Genomic DNA, 13,339 nt, shown 5'->3' on the forward strand with positions numbered 1-13,339 from the left:
ACAGCAGAAAATGAAAATGTTCTACAGAAGTGAAACATTGATTTGCAGTAAATGTAGCCTCTATGAGTGAATTCCAATTATAGGATGGATACCCAACAATGCTCTGGTACACTGGAGTTCTGAGTTAATTATTTGTTTGACTAATGTGAAGGCCTTGAGCTACAGCAGTGAGCAAAACCCCTTTTTCCTACATTGTTCACGAAGGCAGGGGAGCATGAGCATGTTTCTCTCAGCAGGTTTAGGGCCAGGTTTGTTCCTGGAAAGTTGTGTGGTTTAATCGCACAGAACAAACAGGAACTATCTTGATCTACATTGGGGTGCAGGGGTCGGTGAAATCAATGGTTTTAGTGTGTCCAATTTTCTAATATCAATAAACAGTGTATCACAAAAGGGGATATGTACCACATATAAAATAATGAAATAGGTGTTGAAAGCAATGATCAAAACATGTGAGTGCCCAATCACACCAGAAAGTGGAACAGCAAAATTCATTTGTGCTTGTCAAACAGGTATATTTATATAAAAATTTAAGGGTACACCACAGATAATATGACAGCCTCCCCCAGTTTGGACTCTCAGATTTACTCCGTTCCTTCTATCAAGATGGTTTTCAACTGGTCAACAGTGCAAATTTGTGTGTCAAAGTTCACCAAAGTTGAACTAATGCTACATTCATATCAGCAATGGGAAAGATTCCCATGTTGACCCCAAGCATTCACATACCGCACAACTCAAGATGGTTGTATGATTGCAGAGTTGGTTGTGTGAAATACCGTGTGTTGACAATACAGCACTATATCCATTAAATTTGGGTTTATTTACCTAAAATGGCAGATTTTGGCTGATGTGAGGCATCTATATTTGTTGGTCTTTTCGTGCACATCCATATTATCTAGTGCCAAGTGAGATATATTGGAGAAAATCTTGGGGATTCCATAGAGACGAATTGATTGTGGTCTGAAACTATTCTGTCGTAAATACTGATCTGATTTGCTTGTAACCCTTCATGTGGACAGTTAATGAAGAATAATGTTGAATTATCACCAAGCCCTAGGAGGATGTGTTAAGTATCCATTGTCAATGTGCCTTTGACCATTGGCATTTAACTACTCAAACTGTGTCACTAAAAGCACTCCCAAGTGTTATGTGAATAACATTGAGAATAAAGAAAGAATGAAAAAAAAAATCACTCAGTGAATTCACCCTTGGTAAATTAAAGTCAAAATAACAAATAACATTTAATTTCCCTTTTTGTCCATAAAAAATAAACAAGGACAAAACCTACAAGTTTACTTGACCCTCTTCAATTACTGGACATAATTAGAGGTCTTGCTTCAATGAACAAGGATTTCATCCAGCCTGAGTAGATTTTTGGAAACCAAACATTCACAGTACCTTAAGGGCAAAAAAGCAGATAATGATCTCTGTTGGGGAATTACACTGTTAGAAACAATGTTACATTTACAAAAAATATTAACATTGTAGCAAATATAATCTTTTATATTCAGTTTATCATCCTTATTTATTGGGTTTTCATAAGCAGCTCTTTTGTCTTTTGTTAAACTCAAAGGTGACTGATAGTATCTAAAAACTTTATCATCCACAGCCAAAACCAGTGACTTGATGATGACTGAGATCCTTTTTGTCCCTTCTGTCGCCACAGAATGATGAATGCATAAGAAACAACAGAGAATGTGGTGAATCCATCAGCACAGTGAACTGCTTTGATATTAGCAGATTGGCAGACTGTCTCAAAAGAAATTGTCAAGAGCGTGATGTGATGGTTTTGGGTCACAAATGTTTAAAGCTCTGCATAAGAGTAAAAGTAATTTTGTGACTTCATTACTCTGAGTTCAATACTTGTTGTTCCAATACCAAATGCGAGCAGTGCACAATACTGCCCAAATAAGCTGTTCTGAACTTTTTGAAAGAGAGAATTGGATTGATCAGACAAAAGCTCAGTTTCTGCCACATGCTCTTTTTGTCGCCTTTTGATCAGAGTCAATAAGTGAAAGGACACACCAGGTGAGATGAGCCGAAGGCTGGCGCTGTCAGAACAGCACGGTGTCTGGTTCTGGCTCAGCAGAGCAGCTGCTTTGATGCCCCGGGAGCAAAGAGAGCTGAGTGCAATTTTTCAGTGCCTTAGTGGAGCACTGCATGCTGGGAAGGCTACAGAACGGAGCAGGCTTCTGTAGATTCAATGAAGGAAGCAGGCCTGTGGGTAAAAAGAAATGGTAAAATAATCTTTGAGTTTCCTGATATTTTACCGCAGATGTTATTTCATTAAATTGCTTCTATCCTAAACTCCCACGGATATGAAACACTCACAGGTTAAGGATTGGATATTAAATATTTTCCTGTATGACTTCAAATTCAGCTTAGCTTCTGAATTAATTCAGAGGAACCAAAGAGTGAAGACATATCTGGCCTTTCTCTTAATTCCTGATGTCACCTTCTTCAGATTTAAAATTGCTTAATGTTTCAGTAATGGCCCTTCAATGTTGGTCTCTACCACACATGCTGAACTACACACCACTGAAAATCAAGTTAAGATACATGGTCCGACAGGTCTGGTTTGAATATATATTTGAGTCATTAGAGGCCACAATACTATATATATATATATATATATAAATATACATATAAATCATATCAAATATAATAGCACAGACAGGTACTATTATATTTAAAGGAAAAACCAGTATAGGCTGAATGCTTGACCCCTACAGTGAAGGGATCTGGTGGCTCTGTTATGCTGTGGGGGCCATTTTGCTGGCATGGTTTGGGTCCACTTGTCCCCTTAAAGGGAAGGGTCACTGCAAATCAATACAAAGTTGTTCTGAGTGATCACCTTTATCCTATGATGAAACAATTCTATCCTGATGGGAGTGGTCTCTTCCAGGATGACAACGCCCCCATCCATAGGGCACAAGGGGTCACTAAGTGGTTTGATGATCAATCAACTCAATCAATTTCATTTAAAGTGCAGAATCACCATGCATCATGGTCCCAATACACTTTACAGTTAAAAAGGACAACATACAGCATGAGTATGAAAATGATGTGAATCATATGCTATGGCCTTCACAGTCACCAGATCTCAACCCAATTGAACATCGATGGGAGATTTGGACCAACATATTAGACAGCGCTCTCCACCACCATCATCAAAATACTAAATGAGGGAATATCTTTTTGAAGAATGGTGTTCATCCCTCCAGTAGAGTTCCAGATACTTGTAGAATCAATGCCAAGGTGCACTGAAGCTGTTCTGGCAGCACGTGGTGGCCCAACACCTTACTAAGACACTTTATGTTGGCTTTTCCTTTAATTTGTCACCCATTTGTATATACCCAGTATCTACTGTATATACTGTATATCAGCAGACAAATCAATTCATCAAAAAAACCTGTTTCCAACTGCAGCAACTTTTCTGGAATTTCAGGAATTCAGGAACCTTATCCTGCATTTTGACCAGAGTCTAAATTTTGTTTCTCAACCATAGTTGCTGGTGCTAAGAATGCCTCTGCTCCAGGAGTTGTACTTTCTTATGGTAAGTATTAGGGCAGAGTTTGCAGAGCTGGACACCACTCATTGCTCAAAAACATACCTTGCAGCTTCTACAACTTGTGTATTCACATTCTTACAATCAGCACTAAAATCATGAGAACAATTTCTGATGTTAAAAACAGAGTTATGTAGTCAGCTTCCTGACTAGTCTAAAAACAGCAAGATAGAGAAAGAAAACTTTGCTGTTTGTTTTCCATGTAGTTACATTCTAAAGTAGAAATATATAACCCTAAAACACTCATCGGGTTATCTTTAATTTGGAGACAGGCACTTTGGATTTTCTCCTTTTCTACCTCTTTATGTCTCCTCTGCATCCATTCTTACATCCATTCACATGGCATTAAATAACAAAGAACATGATCACCCAGTGTCGAAAATTGCATCATCTAATTTTTCCAAATCTTAACAGTTTTTCTCATGCAGCAGAAGCACAAACAGGAGGTGGGACTTTTAGTTGCTAGTTTAGTTTCTGTCTCCCCATAATTCCTGGAACTATTTGGTCGAAAATGAGCTCATACTGCCACGTTAAAGGTAAATGCTACTGAAGAATGGTAGCTGACCACTCAGGTAACGACTATTGCTCTCCCATACCATCACCCAGTGAGATCTAGAAGCCCACCTCACACTGAATACAATGTCCCTTCCTCAGTTGATGCCCTGTCCAGTGGCTATTTCTCCATCTTTAGAGAGAAGTTATCCTTACTCATTTTACTCATCCACTAGGGTTCTTGGTATTTCAGCTGTTTAAATGGTGAGGATTTGTCTACTGAACTGATGAAGCAGTTTGAATTAACAGTGAAGAGTCCTCAGTGACCTCACAGCAATCGCCCAGCGTATCATTTTGATTTGTCTTGGCATGGTGCTGCCTTGATTAATGATTCCAGACACATTTATCTGTTTTTTTTTCTTCAACAGTGTTTGTACCTAAAAGCAAACTGCATGTTATTAATAAGAAAAGAAAAATCCTCACCATCATGGTCTCCAGGCTGTGAGCAGAAATCAGTAGCATCCCACTCATAATTCTCATCCACTGAGGGCTTTCTCCTGGAGAGAGCACAAAAGCATCACTTAATACCAAACATAAAGTTAGTTAGAATATTTAAAGAAATCATACACAAACTTCTTCCCAATAAACTATACATCAAGTCCAATAGAAATGCAACTTTTTTTTAAGTACACTCTTTTTCTTCTACTCAAACACTTAAATATAACATAATACATATTTGCTTTGAGTTTAATTCTTTTTTTAACTGACCAGAAATATGTTTGTGAAAAAGTCTTCTACATTTTACTTAATTGAATGTTAAATGAAGAAATGTTTACTTACAGCAGAAAAGGGATGATGAAATCACCATAATTCTCAGTTATGAAACATGTTGCTTTATGCAATTCATCAGTGTTTGTTGAGCTTTTCAATTTTGTTTTATTGTTTAAACACTGCTGACAGCTTTATATCGTTTAAACACTGCTGACAGTTATTTCAAATTCTTGCACAATCTACAAACAGAATTATGCACCCATGCCCTTGTGCACTTCTATAGTTTATATCACAAAATATCAAATAGTCTATATAAGCCTCACCTTGAAAGCCTTACAGTATATTGACCACACAAGACCCTCTACTGCTACAAATGCCAGCCCCCACATTTTCTTTTATAAAACATAATTTTCCATTTATATGTCCTATTACCTTTGGCTGTGTTCCATTTGGTGGCTGTGCTTGTCCTCTGTGCTCCCCTGACTCTCCTCTACAATCTCAGGTGAGACGGTGAGGGTTGGGGAAAGGTGACACAGGGACAGGCGTCTGTTAGCAGGCTCCATACTCCCTCGGCCGCTGCTGGCATAACTGCTGTAGCTGCTCCCAAACTCGGGCATTCCCTCGGAGCCTCCTGCCTCCACTTCCAGTACATCTTGATAATCGTGCAGCCCACTGTTGTTGGGCGGTAAGCCTCTGGAAGCTTCCTTCATGACCTCCAAGAAACCCCCTGCCTCTTTCGTGGGCTCCTGGTAGGTGACTGGCCATTTGGCGGTATTGAGTAAGATGGATGCCTCACTTCTTGGCTCATAGTGGCAAGGCATGTCAGGATTTGGTATAGGACTCTGTGGACTGCTCCTTGGAGATAAAGCATCCACAGCATGAGGTGAACAGGAGCCAGCTTGGGTAGCAGAGGGAAAATTTGCAGGAGATTTCAAGATTTTCCTAGTAGGAGAGCTCTGTGGTTCCCAGAACAGAGAGTCTGGGTGACAGGAGGATGCAACAGAGCAGTTCTCTTGGCTGAGAGAGTCTACCCAAGCATCAGGAGTCAGGAAATTCCTCTCTTTCCGTCTCCTTGAGTCTAGGCTCTGACTTCGCTGCTTTGCGTTGCAGAGTTTAGAGCCTTGGCTCACAGCTCTCCGGAGTTCTGGTTCTGGAGGTTGCGGAGAATCTGTGACCCTGATGATATTGTCCACTGAAGTAGGACTACGGCAGTTAAAGCTTGTGCTCCTCCTCGTGTCTTCATACCGGCCTTTGAGAGTCAGTGAGTGCCCGTGTTGCAGATGAGAGGCGATTCTGTGGTGCAGCATGGGCTTTGTAGGCCGCATTACACATACCTCAAACTCTGGCTCATCCACACTCATCTCAACACACACGTCTTCATCAGTGGGCTCCGGGAATGCTACCTCCGCTTTTGAAGTGCCTGGCACAGCATCGAGAGCCGAATTAGATCCTTCAGTATATTTATTGCTATGGAAAGACAACATTGAAAGGCTGCCATAACTAAGATTGTTCTGTCTCCGTGCCTCAGAGCATGAATCATTCGTTTGCATTTCTAAAACTGTGGATTGTGGTGAATTATCATAGCCCTCTGGTGCTGCCTCTACCCTTTCATGTCTCTGGTGCTTTGAGGAGAGATGTGGGAGAGTTAATCTGTCTTTGGAAACACTGCCTGCCTCCTCAGATCGGAGGGGGGTCTGTTTGTTGAAGGATGGAGCAGGATAATGGTTGCCGGACTGAAAACAAGAAGGACTCAAAGGTGAAGACACATTGAAACCGGTCCTGTCTGGGATCAATGTGGGAGGAGAGACAAGAGGACGAGCTTCCCAGTTGACAGAAGATAAAGAGTAAGGGCTTGGTGACAGGCCAAAGCTTTCCTTGCTGCCCTGGGGGTATCTATGCGGCAAGGTGCTGCTCTTATATTTCCAGACAAGCTCATTACCACAGTCCTCTCTCTCCTCCGAGTCTGGCTGCTCCATCCTCATTTCCCTCATAGAGTTTCTTTGCAATGTGTACTTCCGGAGCTCCCTCTCCAGCTCCTCCCTCTCCTGAGCTAGTTTCAGACAGTGACTCAGGTTTCCTGTCTCCCGCTCATGCTCCATTTGGAGCACCAGAGTGCTGGCAGTTGTAGAAGGCTGACCAAGGCTGGATCGAATATGCGGGAGCACAGGAAATGTGGGAGTTAGGTTTCTGTCTTTGTAAGGAATAGTGGCAAAAGTGCTGTTTGAGCACAGGCTGGTAAGGTCAGGACAGCCATCATAGTTTGTCTTTTGATCCGATGTATAAGGACCATGACAGGGGAGGTACTGGGCCGTACCACAGATTTGGCTTGAGGAATTAGTTGATTTGGAAAGTGGGAGATCAATAGAGAGCACAAATGGCGGCTCTTTCCTGTCTTCCTTGTCCGAGCGCAGCGACACAGACCTTCGGACGCTAGCAGATTGGTTATATTTTATACTTTTCTTGCTGTGAACGCTCAGCGTATCATGGTCATACGGTGGGAGTACGAACCGCCCATCTGGACCTCTACCGATCAACTCAATTGAGGGAGAGATTGGAGAAGATGTTGTCCTAGTAAGGTTGCCTCTACTGTAGCTGGAAAGGAATTGTTTCCGCCGATTATGATTCTCAGTGCTGAGGGAGGAACAGTCTGTCTGCGAGGAGGAGGAGTTGGTGGTAGAGGAATTGTTGGGATAGAGGGGACTGGCTGGAAGTAGGCTTTTCTTCAACACACTGTCTGGACTGCTGGTGCCTGAAGTCTTTCTGTAAGAGAGAGACAGAGAGAGAGAGAGAGGGAGAAGGGGGGGGGGGAGAAAATTGTAAGAAAAATTGGAGGTGTAAGAGGGAGAGAAATAGAGACAGAAAATAAGATTGAACAAGAGTGAAAGAGGGGGCGGGAAAGATGTAGACAGAAAGAGACCAAAACAGCAGCAGCGGCAGCAATAGAAAAAGATGAAGAAGAAAAAAAAAAAGAAATAGAAAACAACTGAAGTTCTAACTGTTTGAACATACTTTAGCTTCTAAAGGAAGCAGAAAGAAAGGTCAATGGGAGGTATAACAATGACATGATAAAGGGGTACTTACCTTGATGGGGAGTATTTATAGATGGCAGAAGAGGGCTCTGAAAGGGAGGGAGATGGGCAAGATGGTATCTGACTCATTAGGATACAACCATACTGACCAAGAAGTAAAAACATAATCAACCCTAATAAGAGCCCATTAAAGGGCCTGAGGCACTCAGGCTTGTCCAAAAAGTTAATTACACTTACATTTATCAGCCACTAATGAGAAATTACCCTAATTAGCAAGTAATGTAAATGACATCAATAACTTTTACAACTGAATGGACGAGCAGGGACAAGATCCAATGCAGTGGGGTATGATTTATATAATGGATTGAAAGCGCCTTCAATATTTTATAGAATAAATGATGATATTCATGATGCAGTTCATCAAAGCGAGTATCTGCTGAGTCTCAGGAGTGAGGGACGGTTTACCATCGTTCTTCTTTCTGCGGCGCTGGTCCCTCTTGTGGCTGATGACACAGGCGGACCCCAGCAGCAAGACCAGTGCCAAGCACATGAAGCCAACCCCTCCCAGCACCCCGGCAAGTAATGGCTCCGGGATGAACTCCAGGAGTCGGGATGTGGCAGGGTAGATCTCCATCCCTGTGACATCATTTCATCAGTGATATATTGGTAAATACAAATAAAGGCGATCTAAGTGTGACTGCAGAGTTAGCTATAACCATAAAAAACAAAAAAAAATGTCATTTAAAAAAAGTTACCATAATGACAACATACATACTTGAGAACAATACTAATAACTTAAAGAACAGTTAAAAAAATATAGATAATCTTTTTTCCTTACAAATACATATATATATATATATATATATATATATATATATTCATTCATAAATGTGTTTAATTTTTTAGAAATTACAAAAATTATAAATTTGTACTCAATTTAAATCATGTTTAAAAAATATACTGATTTATAATGAAGATAAGACATAAGATAAGATAAGAAAAACAGTTTTCATTATTTTTATATATTAAATTATAGTTGTGTATGTGTGTTTAATGTATACAATATATAATAAAATATATATAAACATAATATTTAAGTTTATATATTCATTGTTTTTATTTTTAGGTTGAAAGAAGAAGCTTTGTTCATAAAGCTGTACAATCATCTGATTGTACTGACTGACATGCATATTTCATGCCTCTTGCATCATCAGCCTGTTACTACTACATTGAATACAATTCATATTCACATAAACAGGGAAACTCATAAATACAAGATTGCTATGAGGTTTGATATTACCACTCTTAAGTGCATCTACTCTCCAGCCTGATGATCATTATCATCAAGTCATAAACTTGATTGTTCTGCATAATTTGCACAGTCAGACACTAGACTGAGATTATCAGCTGAGCTATGTTAAACAATATACAATCTATGGCTCTGATTGCTGTAAAGCTCCTTGGGTAAGCAGTGGGGGGTTGAAGATCTGTTTGATATCTCTAGACCGTATCTAATGAAACATTCTTCTCACATTCACATAGGAATCAGAAAAGACCGGTGCAAATTTTATCACCAACTCTTTTGAGAAGTTATTAGTGAGCTATTTCTATCATTCAGACTTCTAATGGACAGCGTTCCCCGGGGCCCTGCTCCAATTCTGGTCTAACATTGGGAACAAAGGGATGGGGGAAAAATAGAGAAAGAGAGAAAAGAGTTAGAACAAGAGACTGAGAGGAGGACTGGTTGAAACACGGGTAGGGGCAAGAATGCGAAGGGGGCAAGGTTGCTCTCGAACACCTACCCATGGTGGAGACATTGACTGATGGACCGGGCTCGCTCAGCAACTCCCCGCGACGAGATAGCAGTCGCAGCTCGTACACACAGTCCTGTGACCGGCATCCGCACACACACACACACACACACACAAACACACACAGTGGAGAGGACAGAGGATGAAACCACACTTTGTCAACACGGGACTGTGCCTGCAATGCTAATGAATCTCATTTGAATTTGTGTAGGCCTATATAGGAGAAAAAAAGGAGGATGAAACAGGCAGAAAGAAGAAATGGCAGCACATACAGATTGATAGAAGACAGAAAAGTGATGGCTGCCATGTAGTGTGCATAATTGAGAGTCTACAAAAGTAAAAGCACAGAGGTATAGCCTAGATAAAAATCTCCAAGGCATTCAACAAGCAGCTTGGACTGATTAGTCTCAGAGGGAGCAGTACGACTGGCTTGTTACCTTGTGCAGACCCGGAACGACTATCTCGCTACTGTTAGCACTGATATCCTCATCCAAATTAAACCACTCCCCTTGCTCAGTGCGAGATTGGAGTACAAAGCCTGTGATGGGAGGGTGCTGAGATTCAGGAAGGGACCATTGCAGAACAACACCTGCTGAGCCCTGATTAGCTGACAGCGACGCGGGGGGCTTTGGTTTATTTCTCTTCAGCAGAGGATCTGATGGAGAGGGAATAAAAAAAGACCTTCAGTTGTTCAGCAAGATACCTTCTGGCAGAAAAATTAAATTACAGTGGAGGAAATTGCTGCTGCCACAGATGCTCAACCTTGAGAGTGTGAGGGTAGTAGGTTTGGTTGTTCTTTAGAGTCCAAATAAGTTGCAGTATATATCACTCCCTGCCCAGCTTGTTAGCATTCATAACATTCAAGGCAAACATGATGTGATGTAATTTTACTATATAATGATTGATTACAATTGTAATAATAACATTGACCATGATATCTTTGGCCACAATAATCATAGCATTAATATTTGATAATAGCATATGCCTTTGGTACATCTTATTATTCACAAGCTACTTGCTCCAAATACTGGACTTCCCATTTCCATTTCCCACTATTAGACTGATAAGCTGGAAATACTGATGATGATTGATTATGCATGAAAATTTAATTGGGAGAGCCCAACTACTGAATTTGTCATGATCAGCTAGATTGTTTCATTGTCCTGGCCTGCCACAGGCTAGGGCAGAGGACTAAACAAACCCAAATGTACTTTAGATCCCGCTAAGAAAAAGAGAACAGCTGCAGCACATCTGAAGATACCACTCACTTCTAAATAACAAGTACAACAAGACTAGGAGTCTACAGACACACTAGCGGTTCTGCAATTAGGCACGGCAGCGCTTCGATGTAAATGCATGCAACATGCTCTGACAATGCTGACATGCTGATCATTTGCAGGTTAGTTTTGCAGATTAGCAGCGACTACAAAGTGCAGCTGAGGCTGATGGGAAGGTCATTAGTTATGCAGGTGTTTGGTCATAAACCAAATTTTGACCTGATTATGGAGCTAGATGAAAAGTTAAAGAATAACCAAAGTTATTAATTCCTGAGGGTTTGTGTTGGGAAGGTGACCACACAGTACTTAAGTAACAGATAAGGCTACTTGAACTCAAAAACCACCCATGATCATAAGGTGGTGTTAGTGATGACACAGGCTTGCAGCAAGCCTAGTAACCCTACTACAGCCAAGTCTTATTTTGGTCTTTGGGCAAGTTAGTTATGTAATAAACTTTAATTAGCAACAACTGATATAATCTACTGCCTGCAAAGTTTTGACTGCCGAAAATGACAGCCAGCACCAGCTTAAAATGAAAAGCCTGCTATATGAATGTTTGTGCATTGCTCATTGACAATAAAAAAAGAGAGAAAAACTCAGTTTTTTTGCCAACCTGCAACCAGTTCCAACATAAAACCAGCTATTATAATTCTGATTCACAAGACATTGGGAGATGGTACTGACCCAAGGTCCTTGTAGTGGCAATTTCACTGAATGGTCCCATGCCCATTTTATTGTGAGACAGGATGCTGAACTGGTAGTCAGTGGCAGGAGACAGGTCTGTCATCTGCAGCCTGTTGCCAGAGGAGGAGGGCACGGGCACAGAGAACCAGTCCTGTTTCCCATCATTATCACTCGCTGAAATCTTCTTCACCCTACAGAGGGAGAGAGACCGAGAGAAAGAAAGAAGTGAGAACAAAAGAATGGCGGGGAATTCTGGGAGTCTGGTTTTATGAAACATGACAGAAAAGTAGGTTTCATTAATCATTCATACTCATCATCAGCTCCAGATTTTGTAGCAGAGACAGTACTGATGTCTCCCTACAATTGCACAGAGAGCTTGCAACTCCAATTATGGTGATTTCCATGTTCCTACCAGAGCTGAGGTTTTACATATCTATTTAATACAGAGGAAATTACTTGACCCCCGAGGCTAAAAAAAGACCTCGTCACCTATTCAAAACTGGAGGAACTTTTGAAAATTATTAATGTCAGTCTGGCAAGGTATCTGTTAATATGGTATTCTTTTGTTTTTGAAGATGATGGCTTTGACTCAACAGAACTGGTATTTTCTTTTTATGAGAAAATCGAAAAGGGCAGAATATTACTCATAATACTATGGTGTGATAATTATGAGGCCCTCTTTTAGGCACTCAAGAGTAATTTGAATTCAGCTTTGAAAATGTATGTTATTGTGGTGCATAATGCAGGTCATGTCTATAAAAGCAAAAAAAGTAGTAGTTTACTTTCTAACAACGAAACATGAAATATATGGATGCTTTTTCTATTCCTTAATCATTCATTTTACAAGTATATGGTGTGAATATTTACCTGTAGAGCTTTCACAAGAGTCGAATCACTGCATTATTATTAACATTTCATTTGTTGGAAGTCACAAAGTGCTAATAAGGCCTATCTGCTATCATTTTCAGTCTAAATGCAAAGAAAAGACTGCAGTTGAATTGTCATTGAGAAAACATTCACATTATATAATGTTCTTACGGTACAGAAAAAGCAGTAAAAAATTTCACTTTGACTCCCCTTCATAATGTATGGTCATGACATGTCAGGCTGTCATGGCAAGCAGTAGCTAAGACTTCGGGAGGGTTTTTATACTGATTGGCTGAACTATTTTTATATTTTTGATGTAATTTATATTTATGTCTGCGCTGCTCTTTGCTGCAGCAATGACCCAGTTCTCTCTCAGGGATTAAGATAGCTCATCTCATCTCCGTGCTCCCAGGTTACAATGTGATTAAGATGAGCATTAGAAGAAGTTTTCTGTAGTTTCTCTGTTTCCTCAGTTGCATTCTCTGACAAAAAAATATGAAAATTGTAGTTTCTATTTGATTAGAGTATCAAATCAAAGAAAAGCTTTTTAAGACATCAAGCCTGTACACTATAAGTGTGATAGTTACAGTGTACATCCCTTTTACCATGTCCATCACTCTCTTTTAATACAAAATATCACGGGCAGACATTATCTTAGACACTTCACATTTAACTAAACACAAGACATTCTGCTGTGATTTCTAAGCCAATATAAAAGTGCTGACTCACAAGAACAAATGTATTACGCTCTCTTTTGTCAGTAACCTTCTATTGTAGCTAGCATGGCCACTGCATTATAAAGCTGTGCTCTGCAGCAGCATATTTTATTGTAGCTGCCAAGAA

The 13,339-nt window shown here is 40.3% G+C and overlaps 1 protein-coding gene across 1 annotated transcript in view; it reads right to left on the bottom strand.

The window, feature by feature from the left end:
• Positions 1-881: 881 nt before the first annotated feature.
• igsf9a (immunoglobulin superfamily, member 9a) overlaps positions 882-13,339 on the bottom strand; it is a 53,989-nt gene continuing 41,531 nt past the window's right edge. Inside the window, exons 14-21 of the mRNA XM_067574268.1 lie at positions 11,630-11,820; positions 10,106-10,323; positions 9,660-9,744; positions 8,323-8,493; positions 7,910-7,946; positions 5,261-7,588; positions 4,541-4,614; positions 882-2,215 (exon numbers count right to left, since the gene is read on the bottom strand). Of these exons, the coding sequence (XP_067430369.1) occupies positions 2,052-2,215; positions 4,541-4,614; positions 5,261-7,588; positions 7,910-7,946; positions 8,323-8,493; positions 9,660-9,744; positions 10,106-10,323; positions 11,630-11,820 (3,268 nt within the window). The 3' untranslated portion in view covers positions 882-2,051. The remainder of the gene's footprint in view (positions 2,216-4,540; positions 4,615-5,260; positions 7,589-7,909; positions 7,947-8,322; positions 8,494-9,659; positions 9,745-10,105; positions 10,324-11,629; positions 11,821-13,339) is intronic.

This window comes from Thunnus thynnus, chromosome 19, assembly GCF_963924715.1.
Source record: "Thunnus thynnus chromosome 19, fThuThy2.1, whole genome shotgun sequence".
Taxonomy (NCBI): Eukaryota; Metazoa; Chordata; class Actinopteri; order Scombriformes; family Scombridae; genus Thunnus; species Thunnus thynnus.